A 26,354-nucleotide genomic window follows, 5' to 3' on the forward strand; every position below is an offset into this window, starting at 1 on the left:
TAATCTACGCCCCTGCTTATTGAGATATATTGGATGGGAAGTGCCCTTCAGTGTTCCATCCATTAACTGAAAACAGGCTAGACTAATAAATTCTTGGGATTTAAGAATCGATATCGTTCCGAAAAAATGAGAATCGATTATTATCGCGATATGGATATTTTTTACCCAGCCCTATTTTACAGTGTGCAATGTGTTTGAGTCCATGAAACATAACGGATGCACTGCCAGTGAAGGTCAGGGAACGACCATTGGACTTTAGTGATAACCACCTGTTGAGTTTCGGGGTGTAAAACACATGCACCACACGAGAGGGGAGGGCAAACAGAGCCTATAAATGACCCATCGCTCCTTTTAACAACACATTTATATGTCACACCGCTGTAATCTCGATCTCCATGGAAAAACTGGCTCAGCTCGAGAAATTCATCAAATCTGGATAGTTCTAACTTTTCATCCAACGCTGAACACATCTGGAAAACAACTACATAAAGCTGAGAAACTCATAAGAAATACTAACGCAGAGTGTGGATGACTGTATAATCTAAAGCAGCCATGGATCCGGTTATTGAAGTCGTTGCGTTGATCCTAGGCTTTGTGAGCTGGGTAATGGTTGGCGTCACAATCCCGAACCGTTACTGGAAAGTGTCCTCGTTGGACGGGACAGTGATCACCACCTCGACCCTTTACGAGAATCTGTGGATGTCCTGCGCCACGGACTCGACGGGAGTGCACAACTGCCGAGAATTCCCCTCTCTACTGGCCCTGTCTGGTAGGACAAAACCACCGCACTTTACTTTACTAATAAGTTCATTATCAGTTGTAGCAATGTGATATCAGCCACCACTATAAATAAAAAAATTTTTTAGCGGAAATGTGGTTACCATTATTATTTTTTTCCTCACAACTTTGTGTTTTGGAATAATTCTTTCTTTCAATATGTTATTTTTGTTCATTTATTTGTTTACGGCTATTTACTATTTATTTATTTTCTTTGTCAGTCTGATTTAGGCTATTTGCCTTATAAATGTATTTATGTCTTATTTATTTATTTAAAATATACAATGTCGCAAATGTACAATGTATTATTTTCTGTCCAGTAACTATTTTATAGCCTACACTCTAAAAATGCTGGGTTGTTTCAACCCAATGTTGGGTCAGATATGGACTAACTCAACTGTATTTTGGTTGCATTTTTAAATTAGCTTTTTAACCCAACAGTTGGGTTAGCCCATATCTGACCCAACATTGGGTTGAAACAACCCAGCATTTTTTAGAGTGATACTTTTAAATTCAGTTGACTTCCCTTCCTTCCTTCCTTCTTTCTTTTATTTATCCTTTCAATATTTTATTTTAGTTTATTTATTTGTTTACTGCTATTTATTATTTATGTATTTTCTTTGTCATTCTTTTATTTACTTAAGAATTATGTTTTTATATCTATTTGACATTCTTTATGCTGTTTATTAATAGCATAATAAATAATATATAATCCTTTTTTTTTTTTTTTGAAATACTGTATTCAGATCTTTTAGTAGGTTTGTTAATATTGTAATATAATAGTACATCTTTCTGTTTCCCCAGGTTATATCCAGGCGTCCCGCGCTCTTATGATCGCAGCAGTGGTGGCTGGCTCATTCGGCATGGTGGCCACCCTCATCGGCATGCAGTGCTCGAAGGCCGCCGGTGACAATTATGTACTGAAAGGCAGAATCGCCGGAACCGGAGGCGTATTTTTCCTGCTGCAGGGTAGGCCTAAGGCGCATTGCTAATTAAAGTCAACCATGACTGAATGTGCTTTTGTCTTTTAAGAGTTCTTATCAGATTCACATTCCGAAAGCTTTATTGCTATTGTAACTGTTAATCTTTATGTTTTTAATCCCATCCAAAGGTTTGTGCACGATGATATCAGTGTCCTGGTACGCGGCCAACATCACTCAAGAGTTCTTCAACCCACTTTACCCTGGCCAAAAGTAGGCGCTCTATTGGAAATTAAAAGGGAAATGCTGCCTCCTGTTGTTTTATTTAATACTCATTTACTGCTCTCATCGAACAGCTGTTGGTGGTGCTCACACACAGTTTTATGAAGTATTAAAGTAAGAATTAAACTGCCGACTATAACTGAATTACCTCGGCTGTGCTTTACTATAGGCCTACATGTATTTGAACACTCTCAGAAAAAAGTACAAAAGCTGTCCCAGTGGTGGTACCTTTTCAAAAGGTACAAATATTTACCATTAAGGTACTAATGTGCATGAAATAAGGTACAAATGTGTACCTTTTGGAAGGGTATCTCAGTGACAGCTTTTGTACCTTTTTTTCTGAGAGTGAATGATAGAAACTCCTGTGTTTGTGTAAAGTTTGACTAAATTTAGTTTGAGTGAAACCTATGCACGTTAGACTGAACGTGTTATTTTTGTGGTGTGTTATAGGTATGAGATTGGAGAGGCTTTATACATCGGCTGGGCCTCTGGTGTTCTTGCCATCTGTGGTGGAGCTTGTCTCATGTTCTCCTGCAAATTAGGCACAAAGGAGAAGGCGTGAGTTTCTTTGTCACAATCACTTAAACTCACTCACACACTTCTCTTTCACATACTTTCTCACTTCTCATTTTTTCATATAAAACATTTTGCCCATTCTTGTTATTTTATGCATTTGTGCTTGTGTTTGGGGGCATGTTTCTTACATTCTGCATCTTCTCTTGCAGTTACTACCAGCCCACACGTGAAACAGTTTACTCAGCGTCCGCATCCAGGAGAGACGCTCAGAGCACTTATGGAAGAAATGCCTATGTCTGAATGAAGCAATTCTGGTCAATTTCATGGCCAAACAACATTATATTACATTACATTACGGTAATAGTTGACTGTTAATATTCTGTCTAGTGATGTTTTATCAGTGCAATTATGTAAATATGTATACAGTACCAAACGCACAGGTGGTTTTGTGGCCACCTAAGGATAAGTCATTAATCAAGTAAAATGTTACCATGTCAGTTTTGCTGTGCAAAAACACCTCAGAGAACATTATACAGAATGAAAGAGTTGAAATTACTTCAATTTTGTTTAGAATTTTGTTGCCGTTACGTGAATCAAGATTTGAAAAAAAGATTTATAGTATGTTAATTTTTCTTGTCTCCATTTATTTGTACAAATGACCTTTTTTATGATGATTTTATGGTTTTATATGATGTTTTATACAAACAATAAACAAACACGACATTAAAAAGGGCATTATGTATTGGGAATATTTTATTGTTTGACCCAACACACTAATTACAATAATACAACATTTCATATTTTATTGTATTCTTACAAACTGTATCGTTTACACTATTAAATAAAATCCTATAATATTTTATTCTGGTTTTGCATATCAGTAATAATAGCATGGAAGCCATGGTTACCATGGTAAATACTTGAAAGGGTCTATTCTATTCTATTCTATTTTAAGCTTCTTACATTGTTTAAAGAGCGTCCCAGATTAATTTATTTCAAATGTTAGTACTAAGTAAAGTAATAATTATAAATGAAAAAAGAACATGACAATAAAAATGCCATTATGTATTTGGGAATGTTTTATTGTTCAACACAGTTTATACAATAACAACAATACAATATTTCACAATTCATTTTATTCTCTATTCTTACAAAACAAATTTGACACTAATAAAATCCTATATTAATTTATTCTGATTATGCATATTAACAATAGCAATTAATTTTAGTAATAGAAACCACGGTAAATATTTGATGGGGTATATTCTATTCAATTCTATTTTATTCAAGCTTTTTAGTTTGAAGTAGGTCACATTATTTTATTTATTTGTTTATTTTTATTTATTTTATTTTCAGTAATAATGATAGCGTAAGTGTAGTATGGCATTTTGGTCGAAACCATTGTTACCATTTCTATTCTGTTCTTTTAAGCTGCATTCTGTTCCGTAATGCTATAAAACACCATATATTCATAACAGAACAGAGTATAATATAATCCAAATGCATTAAACAAACCATGAAATGCCATACCTCAAATAATAACCATGTTTAACATGGTACATATTTGAAAATCTCACTGTTCCTACACTGATTTAATTTATTTGTATTTTATAAAATATAATAGTAGAACTTAAGTGCAGTGTGGTATTTTGGTGGAAGGTTAACATGGGACATTTTATAAAGTCCTATTCTTTTCTGTTGTGTTGTATAATGCTGTAAGAACATAATGCATAGAATAGAATAGAATAGAATAGAATAGAATAGAATAGAATAGAATAGAATAGAATAGAATAGAATAGAATAGAATAGAATAGAATAGAATAGAATAGAATAGAATAGAATAGAATAGAATAGAATAGAATAGAATAGAATAGAATAGAATAGAATAGAATATATACAAACAATAAACAAACACGACATTAAAAAGGGCATTATGTATTGGGAATATTTTATTGTTTGACCCAACACACTAATTACAATAATACAACATTTCATATTTTATTGTATTCTTACAAACTGTATCGTTTACACTATTAAATAAAATCCTATAATATTTTATTCTGGTTTTGCATATCAGTAATAATAGCATGGAAGCCATGGTTACCATGGTAAATACTTGAAAGGGTCTATTCTATTCTATTCTATTTTAAGCTTCTTACATTGTTTAAAGAGCGTCCCAGATTAATTTATTTCAAATGTTAGTACTAAGTAAAGTAATAATTATAAATGAAAAAAGAACATGACAATAAAAATGCCATTATGTATTTGGGAATGTTTTATTGTTCAACACAGTTTATACAATAACAACAATACAATATTTCACAATTCATTTTATTCTCTATTCTTACAAAACAAATTTGACACTAATAAAATCCTATATTAATTTATTCTGATTATGCATATTAACAATAACAATTAATTTTAGTAATAGAAACCACGGTAAATATTTGATGGGGTATATTCTATTCAATTCTATTTTATTCAAGCTTTTTAGTTTGAAGTAGGTCACATTATTTTATTTATTTGTTTATTTTTATTTATTTATTTTATTTTCAGTAATAATGATAGCGTAAGTGTAGTATGGCATTTTGGTCGAAACCATTGTTACCATTTCTATTCTGTTCTTTTAAGCTGCATTCTGTTCCGTAATGCTATAAAACACCATATATTCATAACAGAACAGAGTATAATATAATCCAAATGCATTAAACAAACCATGAAATGCCATACCTCAAATAATAACCATGTTTAACATGGTACATATTTGAAAATCTCACTGTTCCTACACTGATTTAATTTATTTGTATTTTATAAAATATAATAGTAGAACTTAAGTGCAGTGTGGTATTTTGGTGGAAGGTTAACATGGGACATTTTATAAAGTCCTATTCTTTTCTGTTGTGTTGTATAATGCTGTAAGAACATAATGCATAGAATAGAGTAGAATAGAATAGAATATTTACCATGGTAACGACGGTTTCCTTTACTAAAGGTCAGGCGAGAATAGACTTTTGATGGAAGGTTAACATGGGACATTTTATAAAGTCCTATTCTTTTCTGTTGTGTTGTATAATGCTGTAAGAACATAATGCATAGAATAGAATAGAATAGAATAGAATAGAATAGAATAGAATAGAATATTTACCATGGTAACAACGGTTTCTTTTACTAAAGGCCAGGCGAAAATAGACTTTTGATGGACATTTTATAAAGTCCTATTCTTTTCTGTTGTGTTGTATAATGCTGTAAGAACATCATGCATAGAATAGAGTAGAATGGAATAGAATATTTACCATGGTAACGACAGTTTCCTTTACTAAAAGTCAGGCGAGAATAAACTTTTGATGGAAGGTTAACATGGGACATTTTATAAAGTCCTATTCTTTTCTGTTGTGTTGTATAATGCTGTAAGAACATAATGCATAGAATAGAGTAGAATAGAGTAGAATAGAATAGAATAGAATAGAATATTTACCATGGTAACGACAGTTTCCTTTATTAAAGGTCAGGCGGGAATAGACTTTTGGTGGACGGTTAACATCGGACATTTTATAAAGTCCAATTCTTTTCTGTTGTGTTGTATAATGCTGTAAGAACATAATGCATAGAATAGAACAGAATAGAATAGAATATTTACCATGGTAACGACGGTTTCCTTTACTAAAGGCCAGGCGAGAATAGACTTTTGATGGAAGGTTAACATGGGACATTTTATAAAGTCCTATTCTTTTCTGTTGTGTTGTATAATGCTGTAAGAACATAATGCATAGAATAGAATAGAATAGAATAGAATTGAATAGAATAGAATATTTACCATGGTAACGACGGTTTCCTTTACTAAAGGCCAGGCGAGAATAGACTTTTGCTCCCAAGTAATGATGGGTCATTTCAGCTATCAGTCCATTGCAGGACGTGGGCGTGTCTGTCCAGTGCGCTAACATAATTCGGCCAATGGGACGGGACCACGTTTGTCGGCAAACACGGATGTGAGCAGCCAGTCGCCGCGCTGAAATGTAGGGCGATTTGAATTGTACACCCAGCCAGGAGGTTCACCAAGAGGAGACTTCCTAAAGTACGTGGCCGACAGCTGTTGTGCACGGTCACTGTCACACTGGGGCTAAGAAACACCTCCCTATAAATTACAATACACGTTTTAACCTCAGCAGTCGGCTGAGAGACACACGGAACTAGAGTTTCGCATTCCTTTATTCCACTCGGACATGTTTATAATCCGGACAGCAGAAACATCCAGAACAGAATAGAATAGAATAGAATATGTACCATTGTAAGGACGGTTTCCTTTACTAAAGGCCAGGCGAGAATAGACTTTTGCTCCCAAGTAATGATGGGTCATTTCAGCTATCAGTCCACTGCAGGACGTGGGCGTGTCCGTCCAGTGCGCTAACATAATTCGGCCAATGGGACGGGACCACGTTTCACATGTGATACTGAAGACTGGAGAAATGATACTGAAAATTCAGCTTTGCCATCTGAGGAATAAAATAAATGTTTAAATGTATTACAAAAAAAAACAAAATTTCATTTTGTTGTTTTATTTGATGCTAATTGGTATTAAAATGCAATTACATTCAGTGTACGTAGGTAATTTAAAATAAAGAAAAGATGCAGTTCATTAACCAATGCAAATGTCTTAAACAGAGGGTGACTCTAAGAACTACCTGACATACTACAAACGGGCCGCTGTTTTCCTGGCTATGGGAAAGTCCAAGTCAGCTCTGCCTGACCTGTCCCAGGCCATACAGCTCAAGCCAGACTTCCTTGCGGTGAGTTTATGTTTGTGATATCAAACTAAGTTCTAGGTGGCAGTACCGTATATACATGTTTATGGTGTGCATGTGTTTTCAGGCCAGACTGCAGAGGGCTAATATTCTACTGAAACAGGGAAGTACTCAAGAGGCTAGAGAAGACTTCCAAGCAGTAGTGAGTGAAAGAATTCCCTTATTCCTTTAAAGGGGTCATATGATGCTTTTTTAAAGATCATTATTTCTTTAAAACCTGCCAACTTCATTCTCAAACCAGATCACGTTTTGTTCCATTTTGTTCTATTTCCTGCCTCCTGCTCTGTTAATGTTTCTCCTTTGCAGCTGAAGCGTTCCCCGAATCATGAGGAAGCACATGATCAGCTCCGCAAGGCCGAGGAGCTGGAGTTACTCCAGGAAGAGGCACATGAGGCCCATCACCGTGGAGACTACAGCACTACTGTCCAGGTGCTGGAGAAAGTCATAGAGGTGAGTTAGTCTGGAGATCAAAAATGCACATGCAGCAACAGGTGCTGTTTATTTATTACTACATGTGTTAATAGTAATATTAAAGGGATTGTTCACCCAAAAAATTTAAAAGATGTTATTTATTTATCCTCATGTTTTTCCGAAACCATTTGGCTTTTTTTTTTCTTCCTCAGTGAAACACAAAATACGATTATTTTCAGATTCTAGAATCTTTTTCGTAAAACAGAAGTGTTATGTAATGTATACTGTCACGCTTAAAAAAGGACCCAAAAATTATCACAAAAGTCATCACTAGAACTTGTGTGCTATTCTGAATACACACAGTAGCTTTGTTTGAGTTAGAAACTGAGATTTACACTATTGTGGAAATGTTTGGGGTTGGTAAAAATGAGTGCTGTCAAATGATTAATCGCATCCAAAATAAAAGTTTTTGTTTACATAATATATGTACTGTATATATTTATTATGTATATATAAATACACACATACAGTATATATTTTGAAAATATTTACATGTATATACATTTATATTATATATAATATATAAATGTTTAATATATAAACATAGCATATGTTTCTTAAATATATATGCATGTGTTTGTATATATATATTCATAATAAGTATACACACATATTTTATGTAAACAAAAACTTTTATTTTGGAATTTGTATGCAATTAATTGTAATTAATCGTTTGACAGCACATTACATTTTTTTATGTTTTTGAAAGAAGTCTCTTCACCAGGTTCACCAAGGCTGCGTTTATTTGGCCAAAAAAATACAGTAAAAACAGTAATATGTGAAATAGTATTACAATTTAAAACTATAAAAATTTAAAAAATAATTGAATTTATTTCTGTGATGGCAAATCAGAATTTTCAGCATCCATTACTCCAGTCTTTAGTGTCCCATGATCCTTTAGAAATCTGATTTGGTGCTCAAGAAAAAATGATCATATTCAATGTTGAAAGCAGATGTGCTGCTTAATACTTTCTGTGGAAACATTTTTTAAATAGGATTCTCTGATAAATAGAAAGTTCAGAAGACCTGCATTCATTTAAAAATAGAAATGTAACTTTATACATGCCTTTACTGTAACTTTTGATCAATTGAATGCATTCCTTATGAATAAAAGTCACTATTCACTGATAATATGAAAGTTTAGGTGTTTATCACGTATCACTTTATGACTTTCTTTATCCCACTTTCTCTAATTTGAGCTGTTGAAATGAGTGGCCCTACAAATAAAATACAAAAACAAATAACAAATCAAATGTTGCAGTTTAAGCTTCGCATGTCTCTGGTGATTCAAAAACGTTTCTTTGTTTTCCAGCTCTCTCCTTGGGATCCAGAGTCGCGCGAACTAAGAGCCGAGTGCTACATCCGACTCGGGGATCCACGGAAGGCCATTATGGACCTGACACCAGCCACACGTCTCCGTGCGGACAACCGAGCAGCCTTCCTCAAACTCAGCCAACTCCATTACAGTTTAGGAGATCATCACGACTCGCTTAAGTATGTCATTCCGGATGAATGACAGCCACATTCTTTGGTTATTAAATCATACAGACAGTATTCAAGCATCTCCTGTAAGCTGCTTCAAGGACAATTCTAGAGTCGTACCTTTTAGTAAATACACTTGTCATTCCCACACACTGACTGTGTGCATGTACAGTAGTTGTAATAATAACACTCCAATCTCATGTGATGTTCAAAAGGAGAGTTGTCTCTCTTTTCTGCTGCTGTTCACTGTGTGTTTCCCTCTTTGTTTCTGTTTTCAGTCAGGTCCGTGAGTGTCTGAAGCTGGATCAGGATGATAAGGAGTGTTTCGCTCACTACAAACAGGTCAAGAAGCTCAGCAAGCAGCTGGACTCTGCAGAAGAGCTGATCTCAGAACAGAGGTGCTGAAAACATCCCTTCCCTGTCACTTCTAGAAAATTGGCCTTTTAATTCAGGTCTAGGCTTAGCTTACCTCACTCGGTTTCATTTTTGGCCTTTGAGATGTGTTATATTATAATTTATTTTATAAATGTATCATATTTTATTTATAGCTATATCGTATTATTTATTTTGTCACATATTCCATACACTACCGTTGAAAGGTTTGGAATTCTCTTGAAAGTCTTTATCAATGTATCAGTCAAAACAGTAATGTTGTAAAGGTTTATTTTTTTTTTTACATTTATGAAAATATAACTAATTTCTGTGATGGTAAAGCTGGATTTTCAGCATCATTACTCCAGTCTTCAGTGTCACGTGATCCTTCAGAAATCATTCTGATATGCTGCTTTGCTGCTCAAGAAACATTTATTTTTATTGAAACCAGTTGTGCTGCTTAATATTTTTGTGGAAACTGTCATACATTTTTTAAGGTTCATTTGATGAACAGAAAGGTTAAAAAGAACAGCATTTATTTGAAATAGAAATGTCAATTTAATGCGTACTTGCTGAATAAAAATAATCTTTCTGATTTGGTTTTGAATGGGTTTTATATCTGCATCAGTGTCAAATTTGACATCATTTTGATTATTTCAGGTTTTTCAGTTCTAATGGTTTATTAATTCTTTTGTTTACTTGAATGGCAGGTATCAGGAAGCCATTGAGAAGTATGAATCTGTGATGCGAACAGAGCCGAACGTGGCATTCTACACTAATAAAGCAAAGGAGAGGATCTGCTTCTGCTTAGTCAAAGTATGTTCCTTTACTAAATGTAGTTTAGTTATTTTACAGCTTTTTAAGGGGATGAAACCCCTTCTAGTCCAGCTGTCCTAGTAATCACCATTTATATGATATGTTCACTTTCACATCGTTAAGAGGTTAATAAGAACAAGAACATCAAGAGTCTGGTTCTGGTGTCTAGCCTCACTGGTTCTGTTTTTCTCTCACTCCCTCTTTTGGCTCCTCCAGATGAAGAGTGCTAAGGAGGCCGTAGACATTTGTTCAGAAGCCCACCAGAGAGACCCTCAGAATATCCACATCCTCCAGGACCGAGCGGAGGCCTACATCTTACTGCAGGAATATGAGAAAGGTAGTTCAACTCTCACTGACTACTATAAAATGTACCGAATTTTCTACCCTTTCCATTTCGTTTGCATAAACTCAGGTTTCTTCCTCTGTTCCTCTTCTCAGCTGTGGAAGACTATCAGGAGGCACGGGAGTTTGATCAGGACAACCAGGAGATTCGTGAAGGTCTTGACCGAGCACAGAAGCTCCTCAAGCAGTCTCACAAGAGAGACTATTACAAGATCCTGGGGGTCAGCAGGTAAGGCAAAATCCTGCCTTAAAATGTTGCAGAGAGCGTTACTTCCTAAACTGTTTCTGTGCTGTTTTATGATGTTAATAATGCAGAAATGGTCGAAGGTTGTTTCTGGGGCACCTGCGGTAGTAACAATGAATGTAGATTGTTTGACTGAAATGCTTGTTTCTTTTCACTTGTTTTTAGGAGTGCCAACAAACAGGAAATCATAAAAGCGTATAGAAAGCTGGCTCAGCAGTGGCATCCTGATAATTTCCAGTCTGAAGCAGACAAGAAAGAGGCAGAGAAAAAGTTTATCGATATCGCATCAGCAAAGGAAGTGCTCACAGATCCAGGTAGGAAAATGTCAGATGACAGCAAAAACTAAATTAAGCATGAATACAAATGATTTTCAGTCCTTATCAGTCTGTTATTGAAAATTTCTGTCGTCGGTCAATTTTATGTAACATTTTATCGCTGGATGTATTTTTTTTAAAAATGTTTTTGTCTGAAGTGTCTTATTCTTACCATGGCTGGTGAAATATTATTATAATTTAAAAGAACATTTTTGTATTCTATTTTTCTAGTAAAAAAAAATCCCATCAGTACTGAAACCAGTTGTGCTGCTTAACATGTTTGTGCAAGCCATGATAGAGTACCATTCAAAAGTTTGGCGTAAATAAGATTAGAAATTAATACTTTTATTCATTAAAGATGCATTAAATTGATCAAAGGCAAATGGAAAGACATTTATAATGTTACAAGGGATTTCTTGTTTTGATTTTTAAATTCATCATAGAATCCTGACCCTGGTCTTCAAAATTGATAACAATAAGAATCATTATTATTAAATGAGCAACAAATCAGCATATTAGAATGACTTCTGAAGGATCATGTGACACTGAAGACTGTAGTAATGATACTGAAAATTCAGCTTTGCTTTCACGGGCTACGAAAATTGTATCTCTTAATATAATTAAATGGACCTGAGCTAATATAAACAAACTAATACATCAACGAACGTGGCGTCATTATGAAGTTTTGCCAAACTAATTATGATTATGACATATTAAGATATATGGGCGTCGTACCTGGGCAAAGTGTACGATCTGACACCGCTGCTGGAGGAATATAAAGGCAAGTAACCATATCATTAAAAAATGAAAAGGAAGAAACGATTTTGTCCCCAAACTTTTGAAATGTGGCATGTATTAACTGATTATCAAGAGCATTGTAACAAAGACTCTTTCTCTTATAGGTGATGTGTTATCTAAACCTATCACAGAGTGTGCAGGAAAGGACATCAGTCACTGGTTTGACCCAAAGACAAAAAATGTAAGCCACTGTAATAACATTTGTAAAATATTTTCATGTAATTTTGCAAAACCAAGGACTCCTAGGGCACATACAAAGAACTCGTAATTTAGTAACTTTTCCAAATATCTTTGTCATTTTTTTTTAAATATAGTATTTGCTTTTAGTATTTTTTCCGTTTATGTTTTCATATGTTTTATGATCATTTCAAAGATAAGAACATTTAAAAAAAAAAAGTATGTGTTTCCCACCCTGAGAATATAACCAAAACCAAACTAGGCAACTGCATTGCTGTCTGGTTGTTTTGTTAAAGTTAGCATGAAATTATAATTGACAATACTTTTTTATGGAACATTGCAGTATTTATTATAAATGTCTTATGCACATTATTATTTTTATATAAAAAAAAAAAAAACATTAATTTCCCCTCTCGTTGCAATGATCTCTTCTCTGATAAGATGTGGACCAGCAACATGTCACTCACATGAGATGCTAATAATGCAAAAATGCGGCAATTAGCAAATGACAATGTCAGTTCCCAAAAACAAAATAGTCTAGCTCTACATTATTTTCTCATTCGTGTTTCACTCAGATATACTTCACAGTAATGGAAGAAAAGAAAATCACAATTATCATCTCATGCTGACTTTAAGGGCACGATCTTCTGAATGATCAAACATTTTTTACATGGTTATGGAGCTGATGTTTTTGTTGATTCAGTGTTGTGTTTTCCCTTTTTAGATTCTTACCCATGTTGACCCATTGACTGGCTGCATTAAATACTACACCCCTAGGGTGTGCTTTTTAAACATACCCTCGCACTGACTGGCCCAATGACTTCAGGAACCTGTGGTGGAAGGATAACCGCTACGAGGTTGGGTTGCTGTCTGCCAAAACATGCTGGATCCGCATTATCAACACTCTAACCTCCCAAGAGCAGAGGCTGGAGGTAGGCCAATATTAACCTGGCATAGATTTGTAGAGAGCAGAAAATGTCGATGCTGACTCATCTGCAATATGATTTCAGGATTGTGCCTCAAAAAGTGCATATTAATTGTTTAAAGGGGTCTTATTATGCTTTTTCACTTTTTCAACTTTAGTTAGTCTGTAATGTTGCTGTTTGAGCATAAAAAAAGATCCGCAAAGTTACAAAGCTCAAAGTTCACTTCAAAAGGAGATATTTTATTGAACAGAAATCACTTTTCAAAAACTACAACGTACGACTCGTTTGGACTACCTTGTGTCAAATTGCACGCTTGCACTGCACTGCTGGATACTGAAGAGGTCAGGGTTGCACTGCTCCATCGCTTTGTAGCTCCTCTCCATCTTTTGATTTCGTCCTCCCTCCCGCTCTTTGCATCTGATCCTTTTCCAGCTTGAAGGAAATGGACCTAATGTTAAGCCTCTGGCATTACACACGTTTTCAGACTGACCGTACTGATTCACTTGCTTCAGCGGGCCACCAGGCTGCATCTTAAACTCTGGGCTGAATAACCTCTGGCAGTTTTCATTCAGCCCAGATGCTTCTTTCTCTTTTTTTCTATGGGCCTGTCGGAGACAAATTCCTGTCCTGTGTCTTTCTATAGGAATGTTTGTGCATTCATAAAATAAACATGTATTTGGAGTAGGGTTGCAAAGGGGCGGAACATTTCCGGTAAATTACTTTCCATGGGAACTTTGTCTGGGGAATTTTGGAAATATTCCAAGTGTGAAACTTACCAGGAATTTATGGGAATTTATGTGAATTAATTGGAAATTTGGGAAAATGTATCATTTATTTATCATATATAGCCTACAAACATAAATATTAACATTTTGTTTGATCATAGGCTCACATGCATGCAAACACAAATGTAAAAAATTTGATTTTTTTAAATTTTTTTTGGGGGGGGGGGTCTGTGATGCTTTTTTCAGGATTTACTGATGAATGAAAACTTGTGAACAGTGTTTATTCAAAATAGAAATATTTTCAAACAATATAAGTCTTTACTATTACTTTTTATTAATTTAACACATCCTTGTTGAATAAAAGTATTCATTTATTTCAAGAAAAGATACTGACCCCAAACTTTTGAATGGTAGTGTATTTTTAAAAAGGATTTCTATTTTAAATAAACGCTGTTCTTTTCTTTTTTTTTTTTTACTCTTTATTCATCAAAGAATCCTGAAAAAATAATCACAGGTAATAAAAAAATATATATATTAAACGGCACAACTGTTTCCAAAATTGATTATAAATAAGCATATTAGAATGATTTCTGAAGAATCATATGACACGGAAGACTGGAGTAATGATGTTTAAAATTCAGCTTTGCATCACAGAAATATTTTAAAGTATATTAAAGCAGAAAACCATTATTTTAAATTGTAATACCAGTAATACTGCGCAATCTTACAGTTTTTTTCTGTATTTTTGATCAAATAAACGAAGGCTTGATGAGCAAAAGATATGCAATGTTTAAAACATTAAAATAGTAATGTTTCCGAACTTTTGACCAGTACTGTACCTCTGTATGATAACAGAAAACTGGCAGAAAGAGCATCACAGCTTGTGCTAGTTTATACCTCATAAATTGTCAATGAAATAATGCTAACTCGCTTAGATTTTTCATATCTTGATTTACTGACTTGCTAGCTACTGTATAAACACTTTTTGGTATTTACTAGTTAAACTTGAATCCCATAGATCAAATATATTTAGAATATCAAAACTTAGATGTAGTCTTTGAACTCAAATGCAGCAAGTGTGGCTTCAGAAAAAAGGGAGGGGAATCCCCTCGTAGGTGACTAGAGGGGATTGTGTGGGGGGAGGGTCATTTTTAGACTTCTGTTTTATTATTATCTCACCTAAATATTTGTTCCAGTCTATGGTTTGTTCAGTCAGTGTGTTTGTTTTTACAATGGTATAAGCCTAATTTAGTTGCACAGTATATTACACACAGCAAGGAAGTTTTAAACATTTTTTTGTAATATTCATGTAATTTACATGAATGCTTACCAAGATGGACATTTTGATATTTTGTGTGCAGGATTTAAGAAATGATCTGTTCATGTTATGTAGGAAAGCACAGTGCATGTAGGGGGTGTGGCCTCAATAGCCCTGCAGTAAGCACTGTGCTGTGTGCATGTGATTGAGCAATGTGTAGGGTAGAAATTAAACTGAAATTGCATTAAATCAGGTTGTTTTAACCAAGATTATGCTGCAAGATTTTTTTTCTCAACTATATTTAAGTCCCCAGTTCCTGCAAGTTTGCAAATTTCCAGTTTATTCCCATTAATTCCCATATATTCCCGTTAATTCCCATGGAAAGTTTCCACTCTTGAAAATTCCTCGGAATTTTGCAACCCTAATTTGGAGCAGCCGAATAGTTCTACACTGTTATTTTCTAAGCAGGCTTGCTCTGAGGAGACTCTGGATGAGATTATCCAGCGATACCTGCGCTACAATTCCCATGCAGCAAGCTACACCTGGAAGCACAATGGCGTAAATTTGGACATGAGCAAGACCCTGAGTGAAAACGGCATCCCTGAAGAGGACGAGTTTTACTGCGGAAGCCCAGACTGTGACCTCTTCTCTCCATCCATATGTCTGTATTTCAACGACGACCTCACTGAACTCTAAAAAGGCATCCTATTAATATGAACAATGGTATATAATTAATTCGAATATCACATCCACTGCGAGCCAATTTGAGCGAGAAGCATGAACGCCACATCAACTATTCATGTGTTCAGTGTTTCATCGATTCCTGTCGGTGGTTATCTTATTGCAGCTGTCTGAGCTTCATCCAATCAAATGCTGAGCAACAGAATAAAAAAGATGAATGCCAGCCTACATAATAAACCCCTGAACCATAAAGTCTGGTGGTTGCCATGGTAATTGCTTGGAGGCAATGCAGCAACTACTGTATTGTAGGCCACAGTGGGCTCTCAACCCTAACTAAGTAGCATTATATATGTATGCATGTACACAGAAATGATTTCATGCAGCCAACATTTAAATTTAATCACTGCTTTATGAGACTATGCCATTAACGTCTGCAAACGTGCATCTTTTTGGTAATCAGTTTCATTTGCTTGTGCCCCGTGTACTTGGACTAATTAATTTTTTGGGATCGTTTTTGTTCTGTGTGCACAGTAAAGAACGTCTAGAACAGTGGTTCTCAACCAGGGGTCTTGAGATTGCTTAAAATGATTTAAAATAAGACAAGATATGCACCAAACAGCTAAAACGCCAGATGTAAGCTGCTGTCATATTTCTCGTTTTAATTCATTCCCTCAACACCTGTTTCTATGATCTTGAGAAACCTGGATTTATGTGGAATTTTAAGTGTGATTTCAAGACCTGGAAAAGTCATGGACATTTCTATAACAAATATACAGGTGCATCTCAATCAATTAGAATGTCGTGGAAAAGTTCATTTATTTCAGTAATTCAACTCAAATTGTGAAACTCGTGTATTAAATAAATTCCACGACATTCTAAATTATTGAGATGCACCTGTACATTTTTGTAGTTGCCAAGCTCAAAAACTATAGTATTAGGTAGAAACTGCTGAGAAATCACTGTTTGTGTGTAAATAAAATAAGAAAAAATGTACAAATCACAAATTACTACAAAAATCATGTATATTCATTAATAGTAATGTAAATCCTGATAAACATTCAGTTATTGCACCTGTAATTTTGGAATTTTATTACATTATCATATTTTATTTAAATATTATAAAGAAAATCTTGCTATTATAAATATAATTTAGATTATTTATATTAATATTTAAGTAAATTAATTTATATCGCACCTTCTAATATATATATAGTTTGAAATGAGCATCTTTTTTCCACAGCAAAAGTACCAGAAATATCTTGAGGTGACTTCACAATCCAATATGTGCATTTGCAAAATATAATTGAAATTCAGCAGCTAAAAATATAAAATGATCCATTCCATTTCATTTTCCTAATAATTTATTCTATTTTGGGCGGCTCTGATAACTTGCTTTGTTTTGTCCTGAGCTCAAATAGTTAATTTTTAAGCAATGCAACATGATGTAAGTGTGGGCATGGCTGCGGCAGCGCTCCCCCCTCTAGCCAAACCTCACATCAGCCCCTTCGCTCCACATTTGTTTATTTTTCATTATTTTATTTTTTTAGATTTGTTTTTACAAAGGTGGGGGCCTTAAAAGAATATTAAGGTGTTTGTTAGATTCATGTTGCGCTGCGTACAGTGTTTACGGTGTAAACAGACAGTAAGCAGACAAGTCAGAAGCAGAGAGAGCGAAAGCTCACACAATAAAACGAGTTGAAATACAAGTTGCAATCAGCTATACGCCCCCCTCCAGTAACAATGTGATTATTTTTAAGGAGGGAGGGGAGTCTGAAGAGAGAGAGAGAGACAGAGAGGGAGAGAGAGAAAGAGAAAAAGGAGGAGAAGGAGGGGGGGGGGGGCGTTCTGAAATAATATAGTGAGCCATTTTTATGTAAGGGGTTTTTTCTTTTTGGGGGGGGGGGGGGGGGGGGGTGCTGTCCCGTCTGTGCCACTCATCAGGTCTGTCATATGATGGTGCTTTCTCATCTCCAGCTGTGATCCGACAAAGGAGCATTAAGCTGCCACTATGTCCTTTTGTGTTTGCCCTGAAGGTTACAGACTTGGCACTTGAGCAGATAAAGAATAATATGACTATGCATTGATCTAAAGAGGCGCGAGCGTCAGGACTACCGCTTTGATCGTGACAATGTAACTGCTCATGTTGTTCAATAATTGAAGTGGGAAATGATTTGAAAGATACCTCGGAGGGTTTGCATAGAATTATGGTCACTTTCGTTTCGTCAGTTCTCGCATGTTCCCTCATTTCCCTGCATCTTTCTCACTTAGATGATGGAGGCGACATTGGTGAGACATTGGACAGGGACAACCTGGGGAAAAAGAAACGAGGCCCTAAAAAAAGGAAAGAGACGAAAAAGAAAGACAAGGACAAGGAGGGGAAGATGGCCAAAGCACGCAAGCGCAAAAAAATAGTATGTTGTTGATGCGTTTTTTTCTCTCTTAATGTTGAAGTGCATTTTTTTAAATTAAATCTTTATTTAAAGGGATAGTTCGCCCAAAAATGAAAATTCTGTCATTAATTACTCACCCTCGTGTTGTTCGAAACCCGTAAGACCTTCGTTCATCTCCGGAACACAATTTAAGATATTTCTGATGAAATCTGAGGGCTCTCTGACCCTCCCATAGACGGCAAGGTAACTACCACGTTCAAGGTCCAGAAAAGTACCAAGATGATCGACAAAGTTGTCCGTGTGACATCAGTGGTTCAACTGTAATGTTACGACGCTACATGAATACTTTTTTGCGCAAAGAAAAAACAACAACAACTTTATTCCACATTTTCGTCTCTGCTGTATGACGTCATCACGCCGGATCTGGGTCAGCGCCGGCACCGCCACACGCTCGCGTCATGATACTGTCGTGAACGCGCGTTCACAAGTGACGCAGTAGAGATGAAAATGTGGAATAAAGTTGTTATTTTTGTTTTCTTTGCGCAAAAAAGTATTATCGTAGCTTCGTAAGTTTACAGTTGAACCACTGATGTCACACGGACTACTTTGTCGATCATCTTGGTACTTTTCTGGACCTTGAACGTGGTAGTTACCTTGTTGTCTATGGGAGGGTCAGAGAGCCCTCAGATTTCATCAGAAATATCTTAAATTGTGTTCCGAAGATGAACGAAGGTCTTACGGGTTTCGAACGACACGAGGGTGAGTAATTAATGACAGAATTTTCATTTTTGGGCGAACTAACCCTTTAACAGTAATTTGCAAACTGTCAAATGATTATTAATCAAGCTACAAATTTAATTGCAATAAATCATGTATGTCAATATTTTCTGAAAAGGGCCCATTGAATGGAGATAATTATTAAGATAATTGCACTCATTTAAATTAGTTAAATTATTTTTATCGTTAATTTTTTTAGTGAATGCATTATAGTGACAGTTCGAATGATTTGTTCTGAAGCTTCGGTTTTTATTTCTCTGTCTCTTGCAGGACAGTGATGTAGAAAGAGACTCAGAGCCGGACTATGCCATGAACTCTGACAGTGCTGCCAGCGATTATGGAGGAGAGAAGAAAAAGAAGAAGAAACACAAGGACAAAAAAGAGAAGAAAACCAAGAAAAAGAAGAAAGAGGATGAAGACAGCACACACGAAGAGACCACAAAGGTTATTCTTTAGCACTTTCTATGCCTTCTCTTGCTCTGCCTGCGGAGTTGCATGCTATTTCCCATCCGCTTTGCTGATACAGGTTGTGTGCTTCTCCTTATTCTCCTCTGTATCCAAATCAAACACGATCATCGCATTATAAAGTGTAAAGCTGAATTAGTTTACCTAACTTGGAGTGGTAAAACTGTTTTGCTGTAGTTGGTATTCATGTTTTGTGTTTAGTTTTTGGTGAACTTGGACCCTACTGAAATTAAGCAAGTTCTCCCAAGCAAATCAGTATTTTAAATAATTACATACAAATCTTAAATAGGAGTTGGTGAGTACTAGGCAATTTTATTAAGTGTACTCTAATATTAAAGAAATAGTTTACCCAATCATTTGCTGAAAATTGACTTGAAATTTGGCTTTACATCGCTTGCTCACCAATGGATCCTCTGCAGTGAATGGGTGCCGTCAGAATGAGAGTCCAAACAGCTGATAAAAACATCATAATATTTAAAACCCCTTACCCATGAAGCATGCTTTATTAGATTGTGCTCTGCGAAAACATTTATTACTCAGTTAACACTTTTGAAGGAATTTTAATTAAACCAAATACAGTTTTTACTGAAAAGTCTTTAGCAAAAAGATTTTAGCGAAAATAGATAGTAAAAAACCGGACATAGCTTTACTATAAAGTTTTCTTGCAATGAAAATAGCCACAGAAACTGCTGTGCCGTTAAAAACAAACAAGCAAACATCACAATAATCTGCATATAATCCACATGACTCCAGTCCATCAGTTAACATCTTGTGAAGTGGAAATCTGTGTTTGTAATAAATTCATCATCATTTATTTTTTAACACTTTTCTAAAATAGGAGTCCTCTATCCATAATATTGCTTTTGTCCAGTGAAAAAGTTGAATCAAAAAAGAAGAAACAAATTCATCTACATCTTGGATGAACTGAGGGTTAGAACATGTCCAGTAAGTTTTCATTTTTGGGTGAACAATTCACATAATAACTCCCATTAACCCAGATCTAGGATTAAAGTATACATTTTTTTTGGAATTATTTAAAATATGTATATTTGTATGGAAAGAATTTGCTTAAATTCAACAGGGTCCAAGTTCACCTGAGGAAAACTAATCAACTTAACACTGACTTATTACAAAACACGAATACCAGCTACAGCATAACAACAGAGTTCAGACCCATGATAAATTCCCTTGATTTCACCAAGCATACATAATTCAATTATTCATGTACAAGGGCCAGTGGGTGTTCCCCACTGCCTCAATTTTGATCATTTTGAATTAATTATACTTAGGATTTAATAGATTTTAAACCAATGTTTTTAATGGCAACTTTATGATATACATGGAAACAGTATCATGATTACAACTAGTAAGAATAGCAGAATATTAGGGATAATACACCCAAAAATAAAATTTCTGTCATTTTCTCACCCTCAAGTTGTTTCAAATTGATTTCTCTCTTCTGCTGAACATAACAGTTTCTGGTCCTCATTGACTTCTACGTTATGTTTTTCATGCTGTGAAAGTCAGTGGGGACCAATAATTGTTTGGTCACTCACATTCTTCAAAATAGCTTCTTATATGTTCAAAAGAAGAGAGAAATCATACAGGTTTGGAGCAACTTGAGAGAAATTAAATGATGACAGAAATGTCTTTTCTATCCCTTTAATACATTTAATAATAGCTGTTAGTATTTACAGTGTGCCAAAAGATGAATCGCTTTTTTTCTGCTGAGCTGATGTTAATACTGTATATGCAAGATATTTTCCTCAATATAATGTGTTTGCAGACAAAAACCTCACACATCCCCGAACACATACACAAACACATCATCAGAGGTTCTTCTCGCACTTGCACCCAGAAATTATGAAAGATTGACAAGTACAAACTGTGACATGGTGTTTCTAGCTGTTGCATGTCCATGATAATGTACAACACACATAATTGCTGATCCAGTTAACATGTAGTGGAGTCTAGGGCACAGATATCTATTACTCATCCACACTATGACAGCCATGTGATGAAGCATTTCTTCCAGCCGGTTGAGATGAAAACGTCGGCCCAGCTGGCTAGGGAGTGGGGACTGGAGGATGTCGCTCACACATTCACAGAAGAAGATTACCGCACACTAACCAACTACAAAGCCTTCAGCCAGTTCATGAGGTACTGACCTGCACCAGAGGATTCATACATTGTAGTTCCTTTGCAGCAACATATCTGTAAACATATGATCCTCTGCAGACCCATGATTGCTAAGAAGAACCCTAAAATTCCCATGTCCAAGATGATGACCATTCTGGGGGCCAAATGGAGGGAGTTCAGCTCCAATAATCCATTTAAAGGCTCGGCAGCTGCCGTCGCTGCTGCTGCAGCCGCCGCCGCAGCAGCCGTTGCTGAGCAGGTCTCCGCAGCAACAGCCTCCCCTGAACCTCCACCTCAGCCACCACCACTTCGCAAGGCCAAGACCAAAGAGGGCAAAGGTGAGAGGTCACAGAGCATGTGCAGCTGTATGGGTTTCAGTACAGGACTTGTTAATTCACTTTGTTATATGAACACACAGCATCAAAAATATGTGTTTTGGTAGGACTGATGGCAGCTGATGGTAGATTTGACATTGATTTTTTAAAAAGACACAACAGGGGTTAAAGGAGAAAATTTAACTAATTGATAACACTATACTTTCCCCAGTTTATTAATCACAGTACGTTAAGACAATTGTTTTGTATTACAGGTTTATTGAAATGTTATTTTTAAATATTCAAATGAGGCACTACCTTTTTTAAGTATGCACACATTTGCATACAGTTCGAAAACTGAAATCTGAACTTAATTAAATCTGATAAAGCCACGCTTAGAATTCTTGTTTTCAATTCCTGAAAATTGTACTTAAAATTTGGGTGTAATAAGGCAATATATTACAACTCAAAATCGCATGGGTCAGAAACAACAATAACTATATTATTTAATTTAATGTGGAAGGGCCAGTGAATATTTTGTCAGGCCAAGTAAAAAAACAACAACAAAAAAACAACAAAAAAAAAATCCTTATTGTAGAGCCCTGCATGCTCATATCCCATATTTTTACATTAAGGTTGCCTTTGCACTCATTTAAAGTTAATATTTAATTAATTACATTATTAAATGTAGTTTTATACATATCTCCAAATGTATATTCATAATGCCTAAATACACCTAAAAGCACTTTAAACATTTAATTTCAGTGTTTAGTGATTTATTTTTAACGCAAAATACTGTTTAATTTTAACATTGCCTATTTATTGGTTTTCGTCAGGTCCTGGCTTTAAGAAACGCAGTAAGAGTCCTCGTGTCTCAGATAAGAAGAAGCCAAAGCCCAAGAAAATGGCTCCTCTGCGCATTAAACTGGGAGCGCTTGGTAACAAGAGGAAGAAGAGCAGTTCGGTGAGAGTTTGTGTGTAATACGTGTGCACATGAATGTGTGTTGGGTGCAGTGGTTCTGTTTGATCTTGTGTGTGGTTGTAATGCAGAGCGAGGAGGTGGATGAGGACGATTCTGAGCAGGAGAACTCCAGCGTTCACAGTTCTTCAGTCCGCTCTGACAGCTCGGGACGGGTCAAGAAGAACAAAAGGGGTCGCCCGGCAAAGAAGAAGAAAAAGGGTGAGACGTTTACTTTTCCTTATTGTATTGGATCTGTCTTTAAAAACTATGTCTTAACCATCTGATGGTTTATCTGAGCTCCTTTTGACATGAATACAAGAATGTAATCTTACCCAATCTTTTCCCCTCCAAATGTATTCATAATTTTTCAAAACTGTTCATTGCAATTTAAAGTTTCTTGGTTCATCACTATAGAATTAATGTAAGTACAAAAGATAATCGCCCATGGTGGTTTGGATGTACACCCTTAAGGCCCATATATACTCATGGCGAAGTTCTTTTTTTCTTTGCTTAGGGGTAAGAAGTTGTTTGAATACCTTTGTAGCTGTATATCGATGCTGCCCACGTTGCTGACAGCGATGTTTAGATGAAAATGTAAATACAGTGGGGCAAAAAAGTATTTAGTCAGCCACCAATTGTGCAAGTTCTCCCACTTAAAAAGATGAGAGAGGCCTGTAATTTTCATCATAGGTATACCTCAACTATGAGAGACAAAATGAGAAAAAAAACCTCTGTCATTGCCAACAAAGGGTATATAACAAAGTATTGAGATGAAATTTTGTTATTGACCAAATACTTATTTTCCACCATAATTTGCAAATCAATTCTTTAAAAATCCTACAATGTGATTTTCTGGATTTCTCATTTTGTCTCTCATAGTTGAGGTATACCTATGATGAAAATTACAGGCCTCTCTCATCTTTTTAAGTGGGAGAACTTGCACAATTGGTGGCTGACGATGTTTAGATGAAAATGTAAATATGTGCTGCTCACTTTCCTCTCAAAAACAAAATAAACACACAACAAAAATGACAGTGGTGAGAAAACAGTAGTTAAGAAAGCATCTGATCATAGCAATGTGCATATGTTTGCACCAGCTCTGTGTCAAAAAAAGCGGAGCCCCAGAGCACACCTACCTGTTACTATGTGGTATTTCTGTTTCTTTCTCAGTGCTGGGTGATGAGGATGGCGATGGCTATGAGACTGACCATCAGGACTACTGCGAGGTGTGTCAGCAGGGAGGAGAGATCATTCTGTGCGACACCTGTCCTCGAGCGTACCACCTGGTGTGCCTTGAGCCTGAGCTTGAGAAAGCCCCTGAGGGCAAGTGGAGCTGCCCTCACTGCGTGAGTCACATCCACCCAAAACTACAGACTGATTTTAAACTGAAACCAGACACCATTTGATACTTTTTCCACATTTTTATATGGGAAGGTTATCAAAAACATCAACAATTTTTGTCTTGGATATAATATGAGATGAAACAGAATTTTTCAGTTTGTTGTTCCTATATTTCATCCTTGGGGTCTTCATTGTAATTAAAGTGCATGTTTTTTTTCAGGAGAAAGAAGGGATCCAGTGGGAAGCAAAGGAAGCCTCACTGCGTGAGTCACATCCACCCAAACCTACAGAACTACAGACTGATTTTAAACTGAAACCAGACACCATTTGATACTTTTTCCACATTTTTATATGGGAAGGTTATCAAAAACATCAACAATTGTTGTCTTGGATATAATATGAGATGAAACAGAATTTTTCAGTTTGTTGTTCCTATATTTCATCCTTGGGTTCTTCATTGTAATTAAAGTGCATGTTTTTTTTCAGGAGAAAGAAGGGATCCAGTGGGAAGCAAAGGAAGAAGACTTTGAGGACTTTGAAGAAGAGTGTGACGATGTCCGGGATGTGGAGGCAGGGCTGGGAGGAGAGGAAGAAGATGATCACATGGAGTTCTGTCGCGTGTGTAAAGATGGAACTACAGACTGATTTTAAACTGAAACCAGACACCATTTGATACTTTTTCCACATTTTTATATGGGAAGGTTATCAAAAACATCAACAATTTTTGTCTTGGATATAATATGAGATGAAACAGAATTTTTCAGTTTGTTGTTCCTATATTTCATCCTTGGGGTCTTCATTGTAATTAAAGTGCATGTTTTTTTTCAGGAGAAAGAAGGGATCCAGTGGGAAGCAAAGGAAGAAGACTTTGAGGACTTTGAAGAAGAGTGTGACGATGTCCGGGATGTGGAGGCAGGGCTGGGAGGAGAGGAAGAAGATGATCACATGGAGTTCTGTCGCGTGTGTAAAGATGGAGGAGAGCTGCTGTGCTGTGACTCCTGCCCGTCATCCTATCACATTCACTGCCTGAACCCCCCACTGCCCGAGATCCCCAACGGAGAGTGGCTCTGTCCACGCTGCACTGTGAGTCATTTTATGTCACAGGACTTAATGTTTATTTATTTTTGTTGTATTGCAAGTCTCTTAAAAACAATGCATTCATCACTGATATTTTCTAGTGTTCAAGTGTCTTTTATGCGGATTATTTTTTTTCCCATATCTCAGACCCAAACATTTTAAACAAAAATTTAAAACTATGCTAACAGAAACATAAACCATATCAATATTTATTGTGAAATAAATGACTTACTGACCCATAGTTGTGGAGTAAACCACAACAAACAATTTTGGCCCTAATAAAGTTTTTCCAAAAGTTAGTGTACTTGGTTACCATGGAGACAACACTGTCAGTGAAGAGCATGCTTGAGATGAAATATGAGACATGTGATGTGTGAAGAAAAGAAAGAAATGCAAGGTAAATATCACTTGTTGTGAACAGAATGTTTGTAATTTTATTTTCAGTCAAGGTGGAATTTTGTTAAATTGTGCAAAAATGTGTGAAAATATTATTTTATTGTGGGTATTTAGAATACATAAAATGTTAGTAATTACATCTGTGTATTTACGTTTATATATATGTGTGTGTGTGTGTGTGTGTATATATATATATATATGCACTGAACAAAATTATAAACGCAACACTTTTGTTTTTGCCCCCATTTTTCATGAGCTGAACCAGATTTTTTCTATGTACACAAAAGGCCTATTTCTCTCAAATATTGTTCACAAATCTGTCTAAATCTGTGTTAGTGAGCACTTCTCCTTTGCCGAGATAATCCATCCACCTCACAGGTGTGGCATATCAAGATGCTGATTAGACAGCATGATTATTGCACAGGTGTGCCTTAGGCTGGCCACAATAAAAGGCCACTCTAAAATGTGCAGTTTTACTGTATTGGGGGGTCCGGGGGGGTCCGAAAACCAGTCAGTATCTGGTGTGACCACCATTTGCCTCACGCAGTGCAACACATCTCCTTCGCATAGAGTTGATCAGGTTGTTGATTGTGG

At 35.9% G+C, this 26,354-nt stretch overlaps 2 protein-coding genes and 1 pseudogene across 2 annotated transcripts in view; all 3 read left to right on the forward strand.

The window, feature by feature from the left end:
* Positions 1 to 379: 379 nt before the first annotated feature.
* LOC107597092 (claudin-15-like) lies at positions 380 to 3,100 on the forward strand. The gene is made up of 5 exons (XM_016287999.1): positions 380 to 769; positions 1,582 to 1,746; positions 1,889 to 1,970; positions 2,430 to 2,537; positions 2,705 to 3,100. Exons 1-5 carry the CDS (start codon positions 553 to 555, stop codon positions 2,793 to 2,795), a joined length of 663 nt encoding a protein of 220 aa, XP_016143485.1. The 5' UTR covers positions 380 to 552; the 3' UTR covers positions 2,796 to 3,100.
* A 3,740-nt stretch (positions 3,101 to 6,840) lies between these two features.
* LOC107597076 (dnaJ homolog subfamily C member 3-like) lies at positions 6,841 to 15,915 on the forward strand (annotated as a pseudogene).
* Positions 15,916 to 18,067: 2,152 nt separating this feature from the next.
* The window catches only part of LOC107597049 (chromodomain-helicase-DNA-binding protein 3-like), a 54,214-nt gene continuing 45,927 nt past the window's right edge, over positions 18,068 to 26,354 (forward strand). The window contains exons 1-9 of the mRNA XM_016287953.1: positions 18,068 to 18,311; positions 19,338 to 19,511; positions 21,568 to 21,692; positions 21,771 to 22,009; positions 22,822 to 22,949; positions 23,036 to 23,165; positions 24,117 to 24,292; positions 24,774 to 24,890; positions 25,233 to 25,370. Of these exons, the coding sequence (XP_016143439.1) occupies positions 18,105 to 18,311; positions 19,338 to 19,511; positions 21,568 to 21,692; positions 21,771 to 22,009; positions 22,822 to 22,949; positions 23,036 to 23,165; positions 24,117 to 24,292; positions 24,774 to 24,890; positions 25,233 to 25,370 (1,434 nt within the window). The 5' untranslated portion in view covers positions 18,068 to 18,104. The remainder of the gene's footprint in view (positions 18,312 to 19,337; positions 19,512 to 21,567; positions 21,693 to 21,770; positions 22,010 to 22,821; positions 22,950 to 23,035; positions 23,166 to 24,116; positions 24,293 to 24,773; positions 24,891 to 25,232; positions 25,371 to 26,354) is intronic.

The sequence above is a fragment of the Sinocyclocheilus grahami genome, unplaced genomic scaffold, assembly GCF_001515645.1.
Source record: "Sinocyclocheilus grahami isolate Dianchi unplaced genomic scaffold, SAMN03320097.WGS_v1.1 scaffold227.1, whole genome shotgun sequence".
In the NCBI taxonomy this organism is placed as follows: Eukaryota; Metazoa; Chordata; class Actinopteri; order Cypriniformes; family Cyprinidae; genus Sinocyclocheilus; species Sinocyclocheilus grahami.

Coding starts and splice junctions, on each gene's coding strand:
- LOC107597092 (XM_016287999.1), top strand. CDS start 553: ATGGATCCGGTTATTGAAGTCGTTGCGTTGATCCTAGGCTTTGTGAGC. Junction 1,747..1,888: donor CGTATTTTTCCTGCTGCAGG/GTAGGCCTAAGG, acceptor TCCCATCCAAAG/GTTTGTGCACGATGATATCA. Junction 2,538..2,704: donor TTAGGCACAAAGGAGAAGGC/GTGAGTTTCTTT, acceptor CTTCTCTTGCAG/TTACTACCAGCCCACACGTG.